Raw genomic sequence first — 22,403 nt, forward strand, 5'->3', positions numbered from 1 at the left:
ATCTATGTGTAAAGAAAGGCTCCTTTAATAAGCCCTTTCTCCTTGCTATTAAGAGTTTGCTAAACTGGCCCTAACCGGTTTGGCTCAGTGGATAGAGCATGGGTCTGCGGACTGAACGGTCCCAGGTTCAATTCCGGTCAAGGGCATGTACCTTGGTTGCGGGCACATCCCCAGTGGGGAGTGTGCAGGAGGCAGCTGATCCATGTTTCTAACTCTCTAGCCCTCTCCCTTCCTCTCTGTAAAAAGTCAATAAAATATATTTAAAAAAGAGTTTGCTACACTGGCATGAATAATTCTGGCTATTACTAAAGTTTCTATGAAACGCTTAAATACATTTCAAGAATAAATGTTTTTTGGCAAAAAACTGTTCCATGTTGTCATGATTATACAAAAACTGAAAGATTACTTGAGGTGTTTAAATTTTTCATTCAGACAATCTTTGACTTTTGGGGGTATTTTTGTATTAACATTTTGTGGGGGTTTTTGCTAATCCAATAATTGGGGGGGAAAGTCCTCTACTCCAACAGCAAGAATTCAGCATTCAGCCTTGTTCAAAATATCTTGTATTAGAAAGACTACAAAAACACTTTAAGTTGCCTATGTAGAAAAATTCATGCCTGGATTGGCAAATTGATGAAAAAATATGGGTTAAAAAATTCATAACTAGATGAGGAAGGATGAAAGTAATTTGTAGGTGCCTCTGCTGATAGGCGTTTCCCAGTATTTTAACTCATTTTAGCAATTCAAAGGACAAACATCCTCTAATAGCACCAAGGTGATAAAACTAAATTCTGAAATGGAACATCCTATGGATTTTAAAATATTAACACTTTTCTGTATCACTAGAGGCCCAAGGCATGAAATTTGTGCAAGGGGCTCGGCCCTCGAAGCCAAGGTGGCTTGCCTCAGCTTCATCCGGAAGGTCGTCTGAAAGGCCATCCGGTCTAATTAGCATATTATGCTTTTATTATTATAGGTAAAAAGAGTATAGGGGATAGTTGCAAGAATTCTTGTTAAATAGCAAGGTTTTACCAAAGCAAATATCAATTTAAAAAACACCTTTAATATAATAAGTCAAGAAGAGAACGGAACCAGATTCAGGACTGAAATAATGTAGTACTCCATGAAGGTATCAAAGCCAGATTTTTCACCTCAACCTAAGAAGAAAAACAAAGTATCAGTAAAATTCAAACAAATACCAAAGAAACACTCATATACATAATAAAACCAGTATCCAAATATGCTAGAACATACCAATGTGGGAAAACCATAACCAGACTCAGCTCAGAGAGAAGATTAAGTGATCACACCCTGGTCAGAGCCAACAGTGAAGCAATGGCAATACCAGGTCAGACTATACTTCACTCATCATCGCATCACTGCATTTCACCACCTTGTATTATAAAAGTATTTTCACTTCTAAAAAAACTTAGGTTTACCCATGAAAAAAATAAAGCCTTCTTTTTAGATAAGTTTAAATTGCGACCATTTATCTTCCACTATGCTTTGGTTTAAGTAACTCTACTGTACAAAAATGCAAATTTGAACAAGTTTTGTTTTGGGGAGCTTTTTTGTTTTTGAAATACAGGTGAGTGGGTAAGCACTTACAGTTTAAAAAAAAAAACACAACTTTTTTTTTTTTAATGAGCTCAAACACAATGCAAGATAAAATTTCAGATGCCTGCAAAAGGATTTAGAGACAAGTTCTTAAGCAAAAGCTTTAGAAAAGATTCTTATACTAAATTCTCTTATAAAGTAAACTCCAGTTCATTTAAAATATATTTTGATTTACAATCATGCTGCACATAAAGATAAAAACTAGTCATAAATTTGTTATGCCAGGATCTTCTATCTTAAGAGTCCAAGGCCCAGAGAGGCTATGATTTGCCTAAGGTCCATAGCAAATTAACAACAGCTGGAAGAACTGAGGTCTGATTACCAGATTGATATTTTTCCACTATCAGCTAAATATAAGGTTTAATTTCATTTTCCTCCAGGGCATGAGCAAGATAAAGGAAAAAAAAGGGAAAGCCTGGATAATTCACGACCTGAACAATTAATTTCTGAATGAAAAGGCTGATTGCACTTCATTTATTCTAAATGGCACCTGGTGATACACAATCATTGACGTGGAAAAGTACTAGGATCACATGTCACCCTTTCCAGCCTTTCAGCATGGTATTGACAGTATCTAACAATTCTGGAGACCCCACATGCTTCAGCCATCTATAAGTATCACTAGGTTGATTTCCATAAAACTGACAATCGGTCTGTGTTTGCCATTTAGCAACTAAACTCCTTAAAGAGAGGGAAACTAACAAAGTGTCTGTTTTACAGGGGTTATGCTTGAGCCTTTATCCCATCATCCTCTACACAAAGATACTTTCCTAATTTTCTTCCTTAGTACACTGCGCCATCCGGGATGCTTCCCCGCCCCTTTCAACGTGGAGAGCGCCTAATTACAGTTTTAAAACCTTACTCAAATGTCACCATCTCTCTCTGTTAAGTGGTCCCTAACTCCTCATCCATCCCCTCCTCTGAGCCCTCCCCCCCCCCCGCCCCCCAACAAACGCCATTTATTCACGATCCCCGCCTCCCCCATCACAGGGTTCCTAAAGAACCAGGACTGTGTCTTACTGGCCTTTGCATCTATTCCACTCAGAATGGTGCATAGGAGGCGGCTCAATAAATGAGCGTTTAACTCAGTCTATGCACGACCCTCCCTACTAAATCCTAAACTGCTAGATTATAAAGGTATCAGCCGACTTACCTCCAACGCGTCACGTAGGTAAGGACCACATCGCAAGCATCTCTAAACCCTCCCTCTGCCCCCCCGCCCCTTCTACCTCATGGCGCTCTGCACGGCGCCCGGCGCAGGACAACCAATGCTTACACACAAGGGACGGTCAAAAATAACGGTCCAAACCCCACCAACTCCAAGGAAGACAGAGAAGCCGTCCTTGCGGGGAAAGGCGAGTAAGGCCGGAGCCAGGGCTCACACCAGACCCAGGCAGGAGTCCTAAGCCCCATTTGGAAAATCCCAGAACTCCTACGCCCTAGACTCCCACGAGGCTGGCCCAGCCCGCGAAGGCTCACGGTGCGGACTGCTAGGTTCCCAGCCCTCCCTCCAAGACAACAGCTCCCGCTTCCCACCGGCCTCCGCCTCCAGGCCCCGCCGGCATCCCACCACCCACTGCGGCCTCTGCCAGACAACCAATCCCGCGGCGGCCGGCGGATCACGTGCAAGGAGCAACCAATCGGAGGGCGAGGCGAACGTCAGGGGTGGCGCGGGCCGGAGGGCGGAACCCCCTTTTCCGTCACTTAGTTTCCAGGCGACTCCATCTTCAGGGTTGGGGCAGGCGTTTTACAACAGACTCGGAGCAGTTCTCGCCGGCTCTCGGACCTCAGGACGACGGTTATCCCGGTGGTTTCGTCGGAGGCAGTTGTGCCCTGGGTTTCCGTTTCCGGGAAGAACTATTGATGGAGCGAACCAACATTGTTTATTGCACTTGTCCGCCTGGCCGCGTGAGGGCAAGGGGTTGGGGTGGACTTAGATGAATGTGTCCCTCTCTGTCCAGAGGGACCTTCCTGGCTGGTCGGGCTCTTGGATGCTTCCTAAGTAAACAAGAGGTGCCGCAAGAAAAGTGCAGCTAAATATCAAAGAAGTGTGAAGGAGAGCAGGAAAGACTTCCCGGAAGAGATGGCATTAAATCTGGGTCTTGAAAGATGGGCCGGGGGGGGGGGGGGTGGTGTTGAGAATTAGGAGATTCTGGGAGAAGGAATAATCCATCAAAAACATATCACAAAAAATCAAAGTAAAAACGCCTGGGGTAAACCCAGACTTAACTGAATCGGATTTCTGGGGTGGAGCCCAAGCATGCATATTTTTAATAAGAGCCCCATGGGTGATCCTGAGTCACACCAAAGTTTGAAAACCAATGATAGTGTTAAAGAAGGAGGATGGTAGGAAAGTTGAAAAACGGGTTAAGACTTTGTTAAGGATGGTGTTTGCTGGCTGCTTAGATTAGACTACTCTGGAGAATAATTGAAAGATTGAGGTCCCAAGAAGACAGGTGATCAGAGCTGTACTTGAGAAAATTCAGCATGCGACTGTATTTTTCAATTAATTGAAGGAAGGTATTGAAAGGGATTGCAATGGTTCAGGTGAGAACTAATAAGAGCCTAAATTAGGGCTGTGGTAGTGGAAATGGAGAGGTAGCATGTAATACGCAGCATGAGGATTGTGATGAGTGTTGGACAGGGGTGGGTAGAAGGACATGAAAAAATAAAAAGGAGGAATGGAGAAAAATGAAGGGTCTTCTGTACCAGACCTACCAAGGAACTCCATTGTACTTTAAAGATAGGAGGTTAGACAGTGAAGAGACTGTGCCTTGCCCTGGCTGGGTGGCTCAATTGATTGAAGCATGGTTCCATACACCAAAAGGCTGTAGGTTTGATTCCCAGTTGGGGCACGTATCTAGGTTGTGGGTTCGATCCCTGACCACCTATGGAAGGTAATTGAGCAATATCTCTCTCTTCCTCTCTCCTCCCACTCTCTTCCTCTCTTTAAAAGCGATTAAAAAAATGCTTGGAACCCAACATCTAGAAATCTTGTTTAAAAAGAGAAACGGTGCCTTTGCATGTGCTGTTTTCTCTGCATCTCTATCTCCCTCGGCCTGGTGCATTCTTTTTTTATTTTTTATTTTTTTTTATTGATTTCAGAGAGGAAGAGAGGGATAGAGAGATAGAAACATCAATGATGAGAGAGAATCACTGATCGGCTGCCTCCTGCACGCCCCCTACTGGGGGTCAAGCCTGAAACCCAGGCATGTGCCCTTGGCCAGAATCAAACCCGGGACCCTTCAGTCCGCAGGCCGCGACACTCTATCCATTGAGCCAAACCAGCTAGGGCTTGGTGCATTCTTATCTGCAGGTTCCAGTTCATATACCATCTCATTTATGAAGTCTTATTCTTGCACGCATTGTTATTGTCACTCCTCAGAACACCCAGAGAAAACACTTATATTTCTAGCTCTCCAGAGTGGCACTATTGTGTTGTGGTCATGCATATGGACTGTATTTGTAAGCATCACACTCAGTGCCAGACTTAAGATTTCAACACCCTAGATCAGCCATGGGCATTTGAAATGAATAAAACTAAAAAAAAAAAAAAAGACCGTACCCTTTTATGTAATGATGTTTACTTTGAATTTATATTAGTTCACACAAACACTCCATCCATGCTTTTGTTCCGGCCCTCCGGTCCAGTTTAAGATCCCATTGTGGCCCTCGAGTCAAAAAGTTTGCCCACCCCTGCCCTAGATACTTAAATGAAGGAATGAGTGAAAGTTAAGAGACCCAGAGTTAGGTAGTGTGGCTTGGTGGAACTGGCGTTTTTGTTCTGGGTCCCTGTTCTCTACAGTCTTTGAATTATCTCTGTGAATGAACTTGGGAGGGAGGTTGGTATTTGTATTAGTTATGGCTGTGCCATAACTATGCTGATAAATTGAAATTTGTAGTGAATAAATATATCTGAAATAAATTGGGACTCTACGGTAGTTCTTAGCCAATTGTGAACAGAATGGCCAGCTCACTTTCCCAAGACCTAGGAAAAGCACTGTGCAAGCTGATGATTTCAGATTATTTTGTAGCATGGACATTTGATGTGAGATCCTCCCTGGAGTGATAACCTGTGACTATTTATAGCCAGGGGACCTGACTAAGGAACTCTGAAGAAGGAAGAGAAACTCTCTTTGCTCATCTTTCACATGTTTCCCTCCTCCTTCTGATTTGGTCCCTTATAGTGCGTTGAAGAAGAATAAGGAAACCACAATCTGGCTCCTGGCTCTCCTGTCCAAATAATGTTCTTCCTGTGGACCGGGAAGAAAAGGGGGAGATACTTAGGTAGAGTTCTGATTTTGAAGACTCCAAAACTTGAAGGCAGAATCCCAAAGGTGAAAGGCAGTAGAAGGAGCAGGAACATTTGTATTAGATAAACCTGGCTTTGAACTCCACCTCTTCCATGTAATCTCAATTTCTTCTTAAAAGCTCCCACCTTGTACCAAAATGCACATGTCCAGTAAAGAATGGTCATTTTTATCTTTCTAAAAGGAAAGGGAGATTGCATTGTGAGTGTGAGGCTGGGAATTAAGGTTGGTGGTAAAACTAAAAGACTGAATTTAGAAGTGAAGTTAATGAAAATCAGTTAAAGTTGAGGCTGAGGGCAGGCTTTTAGAGTTTATGGTGCTACTGTGCTGATGATAGTATCCATTCCACCTCCTGTCATGAAACTATATTCAGCCAACATATATAAAGGGTAATGCCAGCAAAGCAGAACTTCATAGAAATGTAACCTCAGTTAAAAATAAAAAAACAAGACAACCTAGGGATGTCCAGAAACCTATTTAAGAATGTCATTTCATCATAAACACATTGAAGTGGAAGCACAGAATTGTTTGATGCTTCAGTTTAGAAGGAGATGCGTATATTAGTTTTCTGAATCCGCTATGACACATTACCACAAACTTGGTTGCTTAAAAAGCAGAAATTTATTTTCTCACAGCTGTGAGTGTGACACCAGTTTTATTGATCAGAAATCAAGATGTTGTCAGCGCTGTGCTCCCTAGGACAGAGATGGAGAGCTGTAGGGAATCATTCATTTCTGCCTCTTCCAGCTTTCAGTGGCTGCCCCATTTCTTGTGGCCACAGCAATCTCTGTCTATAGGTCAGACACTGCCTCCTCCCCTTTTGTGTGTATCAAATCTCTCTCTGCCTCACTTACAAGAACAATTGTAATTGGATTTAGGGCCCACCTAGATAATCCAGGATAATCTCCCCATCCCAAAATTCTTATTTAGTCACATCTACAAAGACCATTTTTTCACATAAAGTAACATTTGCAGGTTTATAATAACAACAATAACGATAACAAGAATTGGTGGCTATTATCCAACCTAGTTCAAGAAGCTCTATCCAGTTTAACCAGTACCTCCAAGTGAGATAGCTGTCATCTTTTTTTTTTTTTTTTAACTATAAAACAACTCATTCACCCTAGCTGGTTTGGCTCAGTGGATAGAGTGTTGGCCTGCGGAATGAAGAATCCCAGGTTCAATTCCGATCAAGGCCAGATGTCCGGATTGCAGGCTTGATCCCCAGTGGGGGGCGTGCAGGAGGCAACCGGTCAATGATTCTCTTTCATCATTGATGTTTCTATCTCTCCCTCTCCTTTCCTCTCTGAAATAAAAAAATATATAAAAAAAATAATAATCCTACATAATAAAAGCCCAGCGACTGAACAGCGGAATGACCAGAACGACCGGTCGACCAGTCACTATGACATGCACTGACCATCAAGGGGCAGAGACTCAACGCAGGAGGCTGATGAGCATTTGGCAGGCAGGTGAGCGCTTAGGGGCGATCAGGTGGGCAGGTGAATGGTTAGGGGCGATTAGGCAGGCAGGTGAATGGTTAGGGGCGATCAGGCAGGCAGGCAAGCAGAGTGGTTAGGGGAGATCAGGCAGGTAGGCCAGTGCTTAGGAGTCAGCAGTCCTGGATTGTGAGAGGGATGTCTGAATTGCGAGAGGGTGCAGGCTGGGCTGAGGGACCCCCCCACCCAAACCCCCATGCATGAATTTCATGCATCAGGCCTCTAGTTTTAAAATATAAAATGAATGTAGAACTTTGAAATGAAATTGACCAGAACAGGAGGTAATTGTATGACGTATGGAAATGACACCCAGTGCCTTAGAGGTGGGCAGTTTAGCTTTGGCTGGCTCTTGAAAACCCCTGAATCTTCCCATTACTACCTAATTCACTCCCAGAAGTCAAACTGCAGCCTGCTAATCTGCCCTGTCATAGGCTTTTCTTGAGTCCTTATCAGCCTTCCTCAGTGGGTAATGTTATGAAGACTGGGAGAGTCTGGCAGGGTTCCTGTTCCTCCCAGGCTGATATCAAAGAGCCACAGGACTGTGACAAAAAGCAAACATTCAGAGGAAAGCCAGATGTGGAACCGAAACAACAAGAGGAGAAGCAAGAATATCAGGTAAAAAAATTTTGTTTATTTTTCATTTAAAAAACCTCATCCATCTCATCTTAAATGCAGTTTATGTCTGAGGGTATGAAGGGCTTAGTAAAATAATAGCTACAGGATGATGAGTGAGAAATTTTGGGAAAAGCGGAAAGGCTATTCATATGGAGCTTAAATCTCAGAAAGCATTGTATTTATCAGTTGTTAACAGCAATAGTAACATCAGTGAGACTTGGGAGTCATGATAGTACAGGTCTGCTAGTTCAAAAGCAATTAGATTTGTCCTGTGAATCCAGCAGGTGGAAATTATAGGGAGACAAATTACAGTTGAAAATGAGGGAAACCCTTTCTAACAGAGCTGTCAGAAAATAGAAGGGACTAATTTGGTGGGTATTAAGTTACTCATCACTGGAGGTGTTCAAGCAGTTGCTGGAAAGAAATTTGTTGGGAGTTGGGAATATTATACAGAGGATTTAAGAATCAGATGAATGGTTGGACCTGAAGATCTTTAAAGTCCTTTCCAACACTTCTGTGACTCTATGACATGAATAGAATGTTAATTAGAAGTTTCTCTGTAGAGCCAGGCATTCACATTTACCTGCTCACATATGAAAAAAAAATCACCATGTTGATTCTGGTATACCTGGCAGAAGTGAGAAGGCAACCATAGCAAACTATGGCAGAAGAGGATATATGTCCTGTTTAATGCCTGCTTCTTTCTCTTTATGAGCATAAACAATACCCACATGGCCTCTACTTTGCAAAGATTACATAGAAAAAATGGGTTCTCTTTTTCTACAGGAAGAATTTGGGTTTGGGTTAGTAAACATCTTATTTTGCAGTTAACAAAAGCTAAGGGAGCCATGTCTGAAATATTTTCTTCAGAGCCCTGATTTCTATTTAGATGGCTATTCTCTCATCTGAGAAGTAAAAGGAGGCTGGTCACAGTTTAACAACTATGTCCCAAAGGCTCATGTTTTTTCCAAGTCTTAAAGGTCCCCACAGCACAGGGCAGAACTATTAGGAGGGAAGGAAAATGCCTGTATCACACTATATATGAAGAAATGCACTTTTAGAAGAATGTTTGAAAAGTTAAAAAGAGCCCGGACTGTGTAGCTCAGTGGTTGAGCATGGAGCTATGAACAAGAGATCGTGGTTTGATTCCCGTGCAGGGCACATGCCCAGGTCAGGGCACATGCCCATGTTGTGGGGCGTGCAGGAGGCAGCCAATCAATGATTCTCTCTCATCATTGATGTTTCTAACTCTCTCTTCTTCTCTGAAATCAACAAAAATATGTATTTTTTTAAAAGAGAAGACTTGCCGAAACCGGTTTGGCTCGGTGGATAGAGCGTCGGCTTGCGGACTGAAGGGTCCCAGGTTCGATTCCAGTCAAGGGCCTGTACCTGGATTGCGGGCACATCCCCAGTGGGAGGTGTGCAGGAGGCAGCTGATCGATGTTCCTCTCTCATCGATGTTTCTAACTCTCTATCTCTCTCCCTTCCTCTCTGTAAAAAATCAATAAAATATATTTAAAAATAAAAAAAAATAAAAGAGAAGACTTAACAAAAAAGATAAAAAGAATTATGCATTTGGTCTCAATTGAAAGTCTTTCAGGGATAGAATAAAGCTTTAAAAATGTACAAAATAGCATGTAAAGAATACCAAGTTTTACGCTTGTTTATATAGCAAGATATCTACATCACATATATTATTAAACTACACTACCTTAGTTCTCTATCGCCCCCTTTCTTTTGCTTTGAATTAATAGGAGCATCTTCTGATTTCAACTTCTAAGTCTGCATATTCTCTAATAACTTACTTTGGTTCCTGTGCCAATCCATGCCTTTTTTTTTTTTTAACCCATGACTTTTATAATACCTGGGCTCACTGATGGCACTTCCTGATTTTAAATTTAAAAATGGCTAAAAATTTTAGCACTGTAAGTTTTCCATGATAGCAAAATATTAAGCATTTACCTTTAACTATGCCCGTTCGTGCTGGGAAGGCTAACAATCTTGATGAAGTTGTTAGAAAACAGTGATATCAAATATTATTTCCACCTGGCCATTGTTTCCCAGTGGTTGAGCCATCAACCTATAAACCAAGAGGTCACAGTTCGAATCCTGATCAGGGCACATGCCCAGGTTGCAGACTCAGTCCCCAGTAGGGGCCATGCAAGAAGCAGCTGATCAATAATTCTCTCTCATCATTGAGGTTTCTATCTCCCTCTCTCTTCCTCTCTAAAAACAATAAAAATATGTTCAAAACTATTATTTCTGTGTTAAAATGTATGTCTAGTAATTTATAGCTTTGAAGAAAATACTGTAATCTCTGGAATTCTTGTTAATGTAGAAACAACATTCTGTCCTGCTTATTTATTGGGACCCCTTTCTGTTATTGTTTTGAGGACACAGGGGCTGCTGAGATGGAAAATCTCCAGACCAATACGGAAATGCTCTATCCTGAAATCATTGTAGACGTGGGCACAGTGACTTTTGGAGAAGAGAACAGGAAGAAGATGACCAATAACCAGTTGAAAAGAAATGAGAATTCTAAAATCATCCAAGCCGCCTGTGCACTGTTGAATTCTGGAGGAGGTGTGATCAAAGCGAAGATTGATGATAAAACGTACAGCTACCGCTGCCACGGGCTGGGACAGGATCTGGAGACTTCTTTTCAGAAGCTCCTTCCTTCAGGCTCACAGAAATACCTTGACTACATGCAACAGGGGCACAGTCTCTTGATTTTTGTAAAGTCATGGAGCCCAGATGTTTTCAGCCTCCCCCTAAGGATCTGTAGCTTGCGTTCCAATTTATATCAGAGAGATGTGACGTCCGCTATAAACCTGAGTGCTAGCAGTGCCCTCGAACTTCTCAGACAGAAGCAGTCTAGAGCCCAAAGAGGAAGACCCAGGGTGAAGGAGCTGCGTCCTCAGAAAGTTCTTGACAGACACATTCAGGAAGAGGAAGATATGAGGCTGTCTGCCTCAGAATTTCTTAAAAAGGACAGACTCATGTATAAAGTGAAACTCAACTTTACTGAGTCAACACATGTGGAGTTGAAAAGGTTCACCACCAAAAAGATTGTCCCTAGGATTAAAGAAATGTTGCCTTATTACATTTCTGCATTTGCCAACACCCATGGGGGATACCTAATTATTGGGGTAGATGATAAGAGCAAAGAAGTGTTTGGATGTAAGAGAGAAAAAGTGAACCCTGACTTATTAAAAAAAGAAATAGAAAACTGCATAGAAAAACTGCCTACATTCCACTTCTGCCATGAAAAGCCAAAGGTGAATTTCACTACCAAAATCCTGGATGTCTACGAAAAGGATGCCCTGTATGGTTATGTCTGTGTTGTTCAAGTGCAGCCCTTCTGCTGTGTGGCATTCACAGAGGCCCCAGATTCATGGATCATGAGGGGCAGTTTGGTCGCAAGGCTGACAGCAGAGGACTGGGTGGCTATGATGCTGGATATTCCACCAGGTAAACCAGAATAGAAGCCATTATTCAGTCAGCAGGGAGTAACCCCCTTCTCTGCCTTCTGTGGGTAGTTGGTCAGATATTTAAAAAAATTTTTTTAATTGATTTTAGGAAGGGAAAGGGAGAGAGAAATAGAAACATCAATGATGAGAGAAAATCATTCATCATCTGCCTCTTGTACACCCATTACTAGGGACCAAGCCTGCAACCGGAGCATGTGCCCTGAACCATGACCTCATGGCTCAACCACTGAGCCATGCTGGCTGGGCTGGCCAGATATTTTACTTAAAGAATAGGAAACAATTTTGCTTAAAAATATTCTCCCATTTCCCTGGCTAGTGTTTCTCAGTGGTTAGAATGCCGGCTCATGCACCACAGGGTCTGGCTGGATTCCCAGTCAGGGCACATACCCAGGTTGTGGGCTTGAACCCCAGTGGGAGGCATGAAGGAGGCAGCCAATCAATGATTCTCTCTCATCATTAATGTTTCTATACCTCGCTCTTCCTTCCTCCCTGAAGTCAATAAAAAATATATTTAAAAATAACATTCATCAGTAATCTCACTCTAAAGATTATATTTCAAAGGCAAATTTGTTTAAGAATGACTCTTCATTAATTCTTTCAAGGGAAACTTGTTGAAAATTTTGAACTGTTTCAGTAACATTAGGAACTAATACCTCCAATCACTGGGCTTGGGGCACCATCAAGTGGGGAAAAGCTGATGCAAAAGGAGATGCTGGGGCAGGGGATGGTGGTGAGGGAGGAGGACTCCTACAGTTTTGCTCAGAATCAGCCCTGGTGATTTCTAAGCAATCCATAGAGGACTTACAGCCTGACCGAAGCTTATCAATTTGCCTTCGTGGTTAATATGTTCCAAATTTGATAAAAAAAAAAAAAAAAGCTTGGATCGAGTGATTTGATTGGATTATTCTTTCTCTTGTCCTAAATTTGTTTGAGTTTAAACACACACACACATACGCACACACGCACACACACACCAAACTAGAGATCCTGCCACTTCCTATTCCATCGAAACCTTGGATGGGGACTTAAACAACTATAACAATATAAAAAATATATAGTGTGCTTAACTTTTTCTGACCTCACTCCCTCTCGAAGCTTTTTCCTATTAGAAATGACCTGGAATCAGAATATTAGAGTTGGAAGGAATCTTAGGGATCACCTCACCCTGACATGAGGGAGGTGAAATGACTTGCCCTGCAGGAGTCCCCAGACTTCCTTTCTTACATATGTGAACGGTGTGAGGTATAGAAAATGTGAGAGGACTTTTCCTTTTCCTTTTTCGTCTGAAGCAACTCTCCTTGTATTCATTTGTTTAGCTCCCGCCAGTTTGGCCACAGACTACTGCCTTCCCCCGATTTCACCAGCCTCCTCTGCACTGAGAAGCTCAGCATATCCTATGAAAGTCCTGGAATTTAAGGAGGTTCTACAACAACGTTTGCTTCCAGGTATTTCCTTCTTGATTTCAGCTGAGGGGACTATTTTCTTTTCTAAAATTATGTTGGAAGGAATTGATAGCAATTAATCCAAATTTTTCTCCTTAGAGAGAGGTCAAGTGTAGGACTTGGCGGACATAATGGTCCCAAAATAATATACATGGCTAACTCTGTTTCCCAGTCATCAAATTCACACAATATTTCTCTGTGCTTTGGGGCTTCCAGTCACATACGGCTTTTGTTTCCTAAATTTGAGAGAATTTGGGAATCATCCTAAATCCCTCATGTCTATATCACAAGAGAATTGCACCCCCCACCCCATCTTTCCAATACAGAAGGAGGTGAGCCATGGGGTTCTATGGCAGAGTTTCTCTGCCTTGGTACTGTTGACACGTGAGTCAGCTAATTGTTCGTTGAGGGGGCTGCCCTGTGCACTGTAGGATGGTTAGCACCATTCGTGGCCTCTACCCTCTAAATTCCAGTAGCAGCCCTCCAGCTGTGACAAAAAGTTTCCAGCCCTGGCCAGTGTGGTTCACTTGCTTGGGCATCGACCCGTGTACTGAGAGAGAGGTTGCTGGTTCCATTCCCGGTGGGGGTACATGCCCTGGGTTGTGGGCTGGATCCCAGGTAGAGGTGTGTGCAGGAGGCAGTCGATCTATGGATGTTTCTCTCTCTCTAAAAATTCAGTAAACGATGCTTTTTAAAAATGTCCAGATATTACTAAATACCCCAGGGTGTGTGTGTGTCAAAATTGCCACATTAGAATCATTGTTTTAAAGGAATGTTCTTAGTTCTCCCAAAAGCATCAGGTACACACACACCCTCAACTGGAAGGAGGACTTCCTAGCAGTAGCGGACCATTTGGGGCTGAGGAGACAGTGCCAGGAGGCTGTTCTGTGAAGACCCCTCCGTGACTGCCCTCCCCTGTATGAGAGTTGCCAACAGCAGGAACTTCTAAGCCTTGGCGTGTGAAGAGGGGGTGCTTTCTTTGCAGACAGGGGAGCCTATAGTTCCAGAGCTAGACTCATTTCTTCCTTTGATGTTGCAGGAATACTTACAATATGCTTTTGTACATTTTAGTAACTTCTGTCCCTTGAATTTTCAGTGACACAGGAAGAGATACAATTTAAACCAGAATCCCTCTGTAAGACGCTGTTCTCAGGTCATAAAGAACTGGAGGAATTCATGAAGACACAGATACGTCCTGTCTCGCAGGGGATTGTGATATTTTCTCGAAGCTGGGCTAGTGATATTGGCTTAAGGAAAGAGCAGAATGTCTTGTGTGACGCTCTCCTAATAGCGGTGAACAGCCCGCTGGTACTGTATACAATCTTGATGCACCCGAGTGGGCCCGAAGGGTCTGAATATGCCCGAACTACTGCTCGTCACTTAAAGCAGAAACTGGGAACTGTTGGTGGTTACACGGGGAAAGTGTGTGTCGTTCCGAGACTCCTGCACCTGCCGGGCACACAGCCTAGACCCTGTGGAATCCCTGTGCACTACCCCCAATCCTACCAGCTTGCTGATGAGGAGGAAATGGAAGACTTGTTGCAGGCCCTCATCGTGGTGGTCTTGCTGTGCTCTCGATCCCTTCTGAGTGACCGGCTGGGCTGTGAATTTTTCAACTTGCTCATAGAGGAGCAGTGTGAGTTGCTTTCAGAGAGCCTTCAAGAGACACGAGAATTGTTCATCCACTGCTTTCCAGGAACCAGGAAGACAGCCCTCGCCATAAAGATCATGGAGAAAATCAAGGACCTCTTCCACTGCAAACCAAAAGAGATCCTCTATGTTTGCGAACATGACTCCTTAAAGGATTACGTGGCGTGAGTGTTTCACCGACTAAACACAGTAAATGTGTTGAGTCAGTCTTTTCAACAGTATCACCAAAGTAATTTACTTAAGATTTTGCAATGCCTTAACTAAGTGCAAGAGCCCAGACATTTGCAAGTGACCAGGTAGTTGAGCTATAAATGGGTACTTTGCTATTTCCAGTCTTCAATATTTCATCATAAATCAGCCAAGTCTGCATACATTTAAGTTTATATAACTAGGAACAGTTTCCCATAATCTGTGGTCTTAAATTTAAAGAAAAGTAGAAATGAACCTATCTTGCTTTAAAGAAACATTTTGCTTGTTGCTTAATATTGTAAAGTCACAGTATATTTCAGGTGATGAGACATTCTACCTACTAGAAACTTGAATTTAAATACCATTTGATTTTGCTTATCAAATATTTTCATTTGTTTGACTTGTTCTGAATCAATAATTTTAGAAGACATACAAGTCTGCTTCTGATTTAAATCTTTAGCTTTTAATTTAGTAAAAGAAATTGGTTGCGTTATAATTCAGCAAATGAGGGCAAACTCATTTTCATTTTTGTCTGGTTTACTTATTTATTCAACAAATCTTTTTGAGCACCGTGTATATGCTAGGTACTGTGTATATTGAGTGTTAGTGGGGATAAAGATATTGAAGACCTGGCCATAAAGCCCAAAAGGGGGACAAAAAATAAAATAAGCAATGTGTATATTGTAAAATTAGTATGATAGTAAAGATATGCTTATCTTAACTTGGGCTGAAGGTTGGTCAGCAAATACTCCCCAGTGAAGGAGATCCCTAAGAAGGGTACACTCTTAAGAAGTCAGTAGGCACCCTACCTGGTTTGGCTCAGTGGATAAAGCGTCTGCCTGCAGACTAAAGGGTCCCAGGTTTGATTCCGGTCAAGGGCATGTACCTTGGTTGCGGGCACATCCCCAGTAGGGGGTGTGCAGGAGGCAGCTGATCGATGTTTCTAACTCTCTATCTCTCACCCTTCATCTCTGTAAAAAAAAAAAGAAGAAGAAGTTAGTAAGCAAAGTGAATAAAATGAGGGCTTTTTAGGCAAAGGGCAGAGTGTGTGCGAAGGCATGGAGATGCTTAGAGAATCAGAAGGGTAAGTCTGACTAGAGCAGTGTGGGGGTGGGGTTATGGTTATGTAGTAGGTGATGAAATTGGAAAGGAGGCAGATGCCATATTGCGAAAGATTTGTAAATTGTGCTATGGGTTAAGTTCTTTATTATGCTTTATAGGTAAGTTTAAAAATGCTCCAGTCAAAGGCAAATTCAATTCAACAAGTATCTATTGAACCCTAATGTGAGGGGGATGCAGAGAGTGGCTAAGAATCAGTGCTTTTCTTCAAGATATCTACACAGTCCAAACTGGAAGAGAAGAACATGAACCGTTTTGATTCAGGGCACAGGGAGTAAAGCCCCAGGGACTGCGTATGTAGCATCAGGAAATCTATAGGCACGAGTGACATTACCTGGATCCAAATTAGAGGAGGTAACAATCCCACTTGATTGTTTCTTGCCTCCTCTAAGGTGTTCCTCCTCCTCTGATATGCTACAACATACTATACAGGAAAACTGAACACGCGAAACAGGATTACAGCCCTGAAGATTTATTACCCTACTTGACATGTCATGGAACTCAGCAGCCTCTTCATGTTTTCCTTACCAAAATCGAATGAGGCTTCTGGTTTTGTACTACATGTAAAAGGGGTGGTGGGATTTGCTTTAGAGGAATTTGTATTTACCCATACCTCTTTTCCACATAAAAAAGTATGATATGCCTCTAGATAACTGTTCTCTAGCTCTAAAAAGGACAAAGTAAAGAGCTTGTCTTCAGGGATTGTCAAGCAGCAGAAATGTTCTACTAATAGAAACAATAACGTTCCTACCTGGGTTTATTTCAAAAGTTTCACATGCATATTTAACTAGATAACCCTGAGGAGTAGGGTTTACAATGAAGTATTCTCTCTATCAGGTAACTTGTAAGTAAAGCAGTTTTGTAGTATTTCGTACACAACTGGATCAATGAATCGTCCTCCAGGTGAGAACTAGTCTCTAATTTCAGTCCCGAGAGTAATGAGTGCATGGTGTTCCCTGAAACCCAATTCTCTCTTTCATCCTTACAGCCAACACACCACCTGCCAGGCTGTGACGCGGAAAACCTTCATGCAAGGGGAGTTCCTAAAGATTAAACACATAGTGATGGATGAGACGGAGAATTTCTGCAGTGTATATGGTGATTGGTACAAGAAGGCTAAGACTATCACCCATCCAGAGGTGAGGGGAGCTGGAAGGAAAAACCTTCACCACGGGGTTCTCTGGCTTTTCCTGGACCCCTTCCAAGTCCATCATGCTGATGTCAACGGCCTCCCCCCTCCATCTGCTCAGTTTCCTCGGAAAACAATCACCAAAGGGATCCACTGTTCTCTGGAAATAGCAATGGTCATGAAACAAGAAATGAAGAAGATCAAAGAAAGTCCTCCCTCCGACATGTTTCTGGACACACTGGCACTGTTCAGGGAAGCTGCCTACGAGGAAGCAATGCGTGCCCAGGCTCTTCCTGGGGTGTGTGAGACAGAGACCAACCTGACAATAGAACAGATTGCAAAGTACGTGGCAGAAAGATGTCACAGCCTGTTCCAATGTGGCTATCTTCCCAAAGATATAGCAATTCTGTGCAGGAGAGGGGAGGACAGAGGACGCTATGAGCTTGCACTGCTAAAAGCAATGGAATTAATTGAGACCCACAGAGCAACAGAAGTTGTGTTCAGCCCGGCCTCTGGTGTTTTGGGCAGTCACATCATTTTAGACAGCATTCAGCAGTTTTCAGGCCTAGAGAGGAATATTGTGTTTGGGCTTAGTCCAGAATGCAGTCCTTCAGAGGAAACTCATAAGCTCTCCTTTGCCTCAAGAGCCATTAAACACCTCTACCTGCTTTATGAAAAGAGAACAGCTTTCTGAAAATTATTTCAAACAATACAGGAAGCCGTAAGGAGCAGAGTCCCTTCTCCCACGCAGGTGGCAGGTACTCCTTTTCACATATTACAAATGAGGAGCTCAAGGCACAATCAGTGTGGCAGAGAGCCACAGAAATGTCTCTTGGGACTGACCCTGCCACTGCATTTGCAGTGTCACTGTCCTTTTCCCAGTCTACTTCACCTCCTCAATGTACAATTACAACAGACTTATAATTGGTCCCCTGCCTCTGGTTTTACCTTGTCTAATCCAGCTTTCATCCTGTCAACCAGAGATGTTCTCCTCAAACAGAGAACTGATTTTTATGACATTCCATGCTAATGTATCTTCAGTGAGTCCCTGCAATGTTTAAACCAAGCCATTTTTCAAGGCTTTCCATGATATACCCTGACTTACTCTCTTAAAACAGTCTTTATTATGCCTCCGTCTTCCAGTGTTTCTAATGCACTCAGCCTTGCTGACCTATTTTGGGGATGGGAGGTAGGGTGGCTTCCAGGCTACTTACTTTGACTGGGTCTCTCAGGGTAGTACCTTGGTTGGCACCTCATACTGGCTGTGGGTTCCAAGCTTCATAGGGTCAGAACTTGATTTTCTCTTTGCATCAAGTTTGGATCAGTTTCTTGGGGATGGCTTTATGTTAATCAAGTTCACAAAAGACCAAGGCATAACTGACAATGCGACTCTGTCAATTTACAATGAGGATTATAGTAATAAATGGGCCAGATGCTCTTGCTAATCAGCACATGCAGTAGTAACATAAGAGGCCAAATTACATAAGCATAGCTTTACAGCAAGGGGAGCTGGTAATATGATCAAATGTATGGCTTAAAGCTATGATAGACTATTGCAAACACCTCTAAAATAGGGATATTTCCATCACAAGGTCAGATTTACCAAAAAAAGCAAATTTAGAATGCTAAGAGTGACTAGTTCCATATTCTTTGCCTTAAATGATTTTTTCCTTTCTTTCTGAGTTTTTAAGTAAACCACCAACCTCCCCCTCACTCCTCTCAACACATACTAGTACTTTACTCACGTTCATTTTCTACCTGTTAATACTTTCATCTAGACTAGAAACTGCTTCTGTCCTGTTATTGGCCTGGGAAGTAGTCTGTCTATCAGGGGTCTCTGCACATTCCTCAACTCTTCCATTATGATTTGGTGTTAATTTTATAATTCAACTCTAAGAGTTCATGGGGAGCCTGGATGGCAATTCTACCACCTATACATTCTTGCTCCTGGCTGTGCCAGTGCCATTTTCTCAGCCTTCAAACCCTTTTCTGTTCCCTCTGTTGAAATTCTTACTTGCCAATCAAGTCCTTGTTCAATTAAACTTGGTCTTTCTTTCACAGCCTTTCTATGACTTAAAAAATGTGTTTAAAGGACAACACCCAACTCATTCTAAACTATACCAAAGAAGTAGTTGTTGAAATAGCAGAGTCTATGTAATACCTTCCTATCACGTCTTCTTGCCAATGTATGTGCAATATATTAGAAATAAAATCAGAGGTCCCTTTGTCTAGTCAGATCCCAAAGTAACTAAACCAATAATTGCTCTTCAATGCAATTTTGTTTTTCTGTCTGTAAGGTTTTTTAAGTTGCTTTGGAATTATTCCTCTTTCTGGACTATTTTTAACTTCTAGAAAGGTTAGGACAACTTTATTAATGCTGGTGAGGCCTTGATGCAGGAGAAAGTATGGAAATATTCTTTTGGCCATAATTTCAGATAAAGCCCATCCCTTTCCATGAGATAGGAGGGCAGGCAGGGCTTATAAAGTGCTCTTAGCTGCCTTTCTGAACTGCTCAGACTACCAGATGGGCCACTGTGAATTGTCCTGTCCAGAGAACCTTTCTCTTACCTTCTTGCTGCACCAATTACTTGATGTTATTCCTTATATCTTTCCTTGGGGGCCTCAGGGTACTTTTAGGTGGGATAAAATGAAGTTCAGCAAGCAATTAGTTTTTGATGATGCAAAAGATACCAGTGTGTTAACATTCGGATAATGGGAGAAATGTGAATTCTCTAAAAATAATTTAAAGGCTCAAAAGTGGAGGGGGATTGCGGGAGTGAAGAGAACAGGGAACTGCTATACAGTATTTTAATCATAAACCTCATGACCATTTAACTTTTTAAACTACATGCATGCATTATGTAATTTTTGATAAAGTAATTTATTTTTAAAATAATTGTTTTAAAATAATTGTTTTAATTTGAGAGTCCTTATCAGTTCTTTTTTTTTTTTAAATATATTTTATTGTTTTCTTATAGAGAGAAAGGGAGAGAAAGAGAGTTAGAAACATCGATGAGAGAGAAACATCAATCAGCTGCCTCCTGCACACCCTCCACTGGGGATGTGAGCAACCCAGGTACATGCCCTTGACCGGAATCGAACCTGGGACCTTTCAGTCCGCAGGCCGACGCTCTATCCACTGAGCCAAACCGGTTTCAGCCCTTATCAGTTCTTAGTGCACTCAAACAGCTCAGTCAGGTTTAAAATAGAGGCCTAACCCAGTGATTCTCAATCCTAGATACTCATTATGATTATCTGAGGAGCTTTAAAAATACCAGTGATCCAGCCAGACACCAGGCCAATTAAATCAGAATGCCTGGGCATACGCTTGGACATTGGTATTTATTAAAAGTGTCCAGATAATTCTAGTTTGCCACCAGGGTTTAGAACATGGGACCCATCTACTAGTCTGTTCTTTCAGTCCTCAAACTTCTCTTCCCATTAGATTGTGAGATCCTTGAGGGTAAGGATGGTCATTTACACATATTTATTTTCCCAAAAGCAACTAGTGTAGTACCTCACACATGGAAGGTGCTCATAATTATTTGTTGAGTGGATTTGCTACTTTCAGAGGATCAGAATCTACTAGGGATAATGTTTATATTTAATGAAATGAATATCTAATTTTGGAGACTTCAAAGAAGTCAATGTGGAGAATAATCAGCACTACAATAATGAAGAATAAGAGAATAATGGAATTTAAGCTGTTTTTTTTTTAGGCAACAGGCAAAGTTAAAGATCCATGTTGATGGAAGTTCATTAGGTTTGAGTTTGAGATTAGCAATTGGTGGAGACTAAGAATAATTGACTACCTTGCTTGTTCTTAGAATTCTAAATTTTTCTATAGACCTTTAATATAATGGATAAAACAGTTAGTTTGATGAACTAATTTGCCTGCTATAAGAAGTTCTAAAACTTACTTTTAAAAAGAAGGGTATCAATGGCCTGGTAGCTCAGTTGGTTAGAGTATCATCACAATAAACCAAGGTTGCATGTTCAATCCTTGGTCAGGGCCCATACAAGATGTAATCAATGCATAAATAAGTGGAACAACAAATAGATGTTTCTCCCTTTCTCTTTCTCTCCCTTCCTCTCTCTAACGTCAGTTATAATATAAATACATAAAGTTAAAAAAACAAAAAGAAGAGTAGTATACTTCTATTGTGTTAAATTTGAGAAATGGAGAAAGGCAAAATAAAAAGTTCTTATTATCTTGTTACCCAGACACAGGTGTTTTTTTTTCATTTTTGCTTATTTCTATTCTTTGTTGATATGCAAAAATATTTTTACATAGTTATGATCAAGTTGTACAATCAACTTTATATCCTGTGCATCTGCTTTTCCATATAACCTTTTTGTTCTAGTCTGTACTATTGTTCCCAATACTTCTCCCTCTCCCTATACCTACACTCTCTATAGTTCCCTAACATTAGAGCTGGAGTATATTTTCCCACCCCCTTGATGTGGGCTTGGCCGTGTCACTTTGTTTGGCCAATGAAATGTTAGTGCAGAGGCTTTACGCATTTCAGTATTACATCTGTTCTCCTGGGTTTCTGCTCCTGTGAAGACTATGCCTTGGGCAGCCCATCAGTCACTGAGGAATGAGAGATGTGAAGCAGTCTTGAACTTAACTCACGACATGGAGCCAAGTTTGACTGATCCCAACTAGATAGCCAAATCCCAACTGATTTGCAATGTGTAAGTGATAAATAAGTGCTTATTATTGTATGACTGAGATTTCAAGTTTGTTTCTTTTGCAGCAGTAGCTGACTAATGCAGGCATTTCCTCATGTTGTAGCATTGTCTTAAAAATTATCATTTTAAATAGTTGCACAATATCTCAGCTAGATTACACAAAATTTCAGTGATCATTCCTCTATTAATTTGGGTCACTAGCAATTTTACACTATTAAAATTAAACCAGGCCCATACTCAGGCATACAACACAACCTTTTCTTCCTTTGGTATATTTATAAATCCCCAGAGATGATATTGGATCAAAGGGGTGGCCTAGATAAAAGATTCACCTTATTTATATTGGTTCTGATGGGAAGCGCATAGAAAACCCTAATCACTGTGCCTGACAACATACAGAGTTGTTGCCTTAAGAGAACAAAATGCTGACATCAGGACTACAAAGTTCTGAACCCATGTCTGCCTGACTCCAAAGTCCATTTTAGCCTCTATGCTTTTCTGCTTTCCTGTACATCAAAGTTACAGACAGGAGTCTCCATGACCTGCGATCTGATGTTGAAATCAAGATTGAGTATATTGCCAAAACCGGTTTGGCTCAGTGGATAGAGCGTCGGCCTGCGGACTGAAGGGTCCCAGGTTCAATTCCG

At 41.8% G+C, this 22,403-nt stretch overlaps 1 protein-coding gene, 1 long non-coding RNA gene and 1 other non-coding gene across 4 annotated transcripts; 1 reads left to right on the forward strand and 2 right to left on the reverse strand.

The window, feature by feature from the left end:
- Positions 1-420: 420 nt before the first annotated feature.
- LOC132218794 (uncharacterized) lies at positions 421-3,732 on the reverse strand. The gene is made up of 2 exons (XR_009449272.1): positions 2,771-3,732; positions 421-1,157 (listed from the first exon to the last, which is right to left on the reverse strand). It is a non-coding gene; the product is annotated as an uncharacterized LOC132218794 (long non-coding RNA).
- LOC132219444 (Z30 small nucleolar RNA) lies at positions 1,281-1,377 on the reverse strand. The gene has a single exon (XR_009449455.1). It is a non-coding gene; the product is annotated as a Z30 small nucleolar RNA (small nucleolar RNA).
- A 3,927-nt stretch (positions 3,733-7,659) lies between the features above and the next one.
- On the forward strand, positions 7,660-20,936 carry LOC132218795 (protein SLFN14-like). Of its 2 annotated transcripts, XM_059670515.1 has the most exons (6): positions 7,660-8,041; positions 10,435-11,512; positions 12,849-12,977; positions 14,071-14,788; positions 16,921-19,959; positions 20,206-20,936. In XM_059670515.1, exons 1-5 carry the CDS (start codon positions 7,901-7,903, stop codon positions 17,753-17,755), a joined length of 2,901 nt encoding a protein of 966 aa, XP_059526498.1. In that variant the 5' UTR covers positions 7,660-7,900; the 3' UTR covers positions 17,756-19,959; positions 20,206-20,936. The 2 variants fall into 2 exon arrangements, with proteins under 2 accessions (XP_059526498.1, XP_059526499.1); XM_059670516.1 differs by lacking the exon at positions 20,206-20,936 and having other exon boundaries at positions 7,901-8,041; positions 10,442-11,512; positions 16,921-19,305.
- The last annotated feature ends 1,467 nt before the right edge of the window (positions 20,937-22,403 follow it).

The sequence above is a fragment of the Myotis daubentonii genome, chromosome 16 (assembly GCF_963259705.1).
Source record: "Myotis daubentonii chromosome 16, mMyoDau2.1, whole genome shotgun sequence".
NCBI classification, from domain to species: domain Eukaryota; kingdom Metazoa; phylum Chordata; class Mammalia; order Chiroptera; family Vespertilionidae; genus Myotis; species Myotis daubentonii.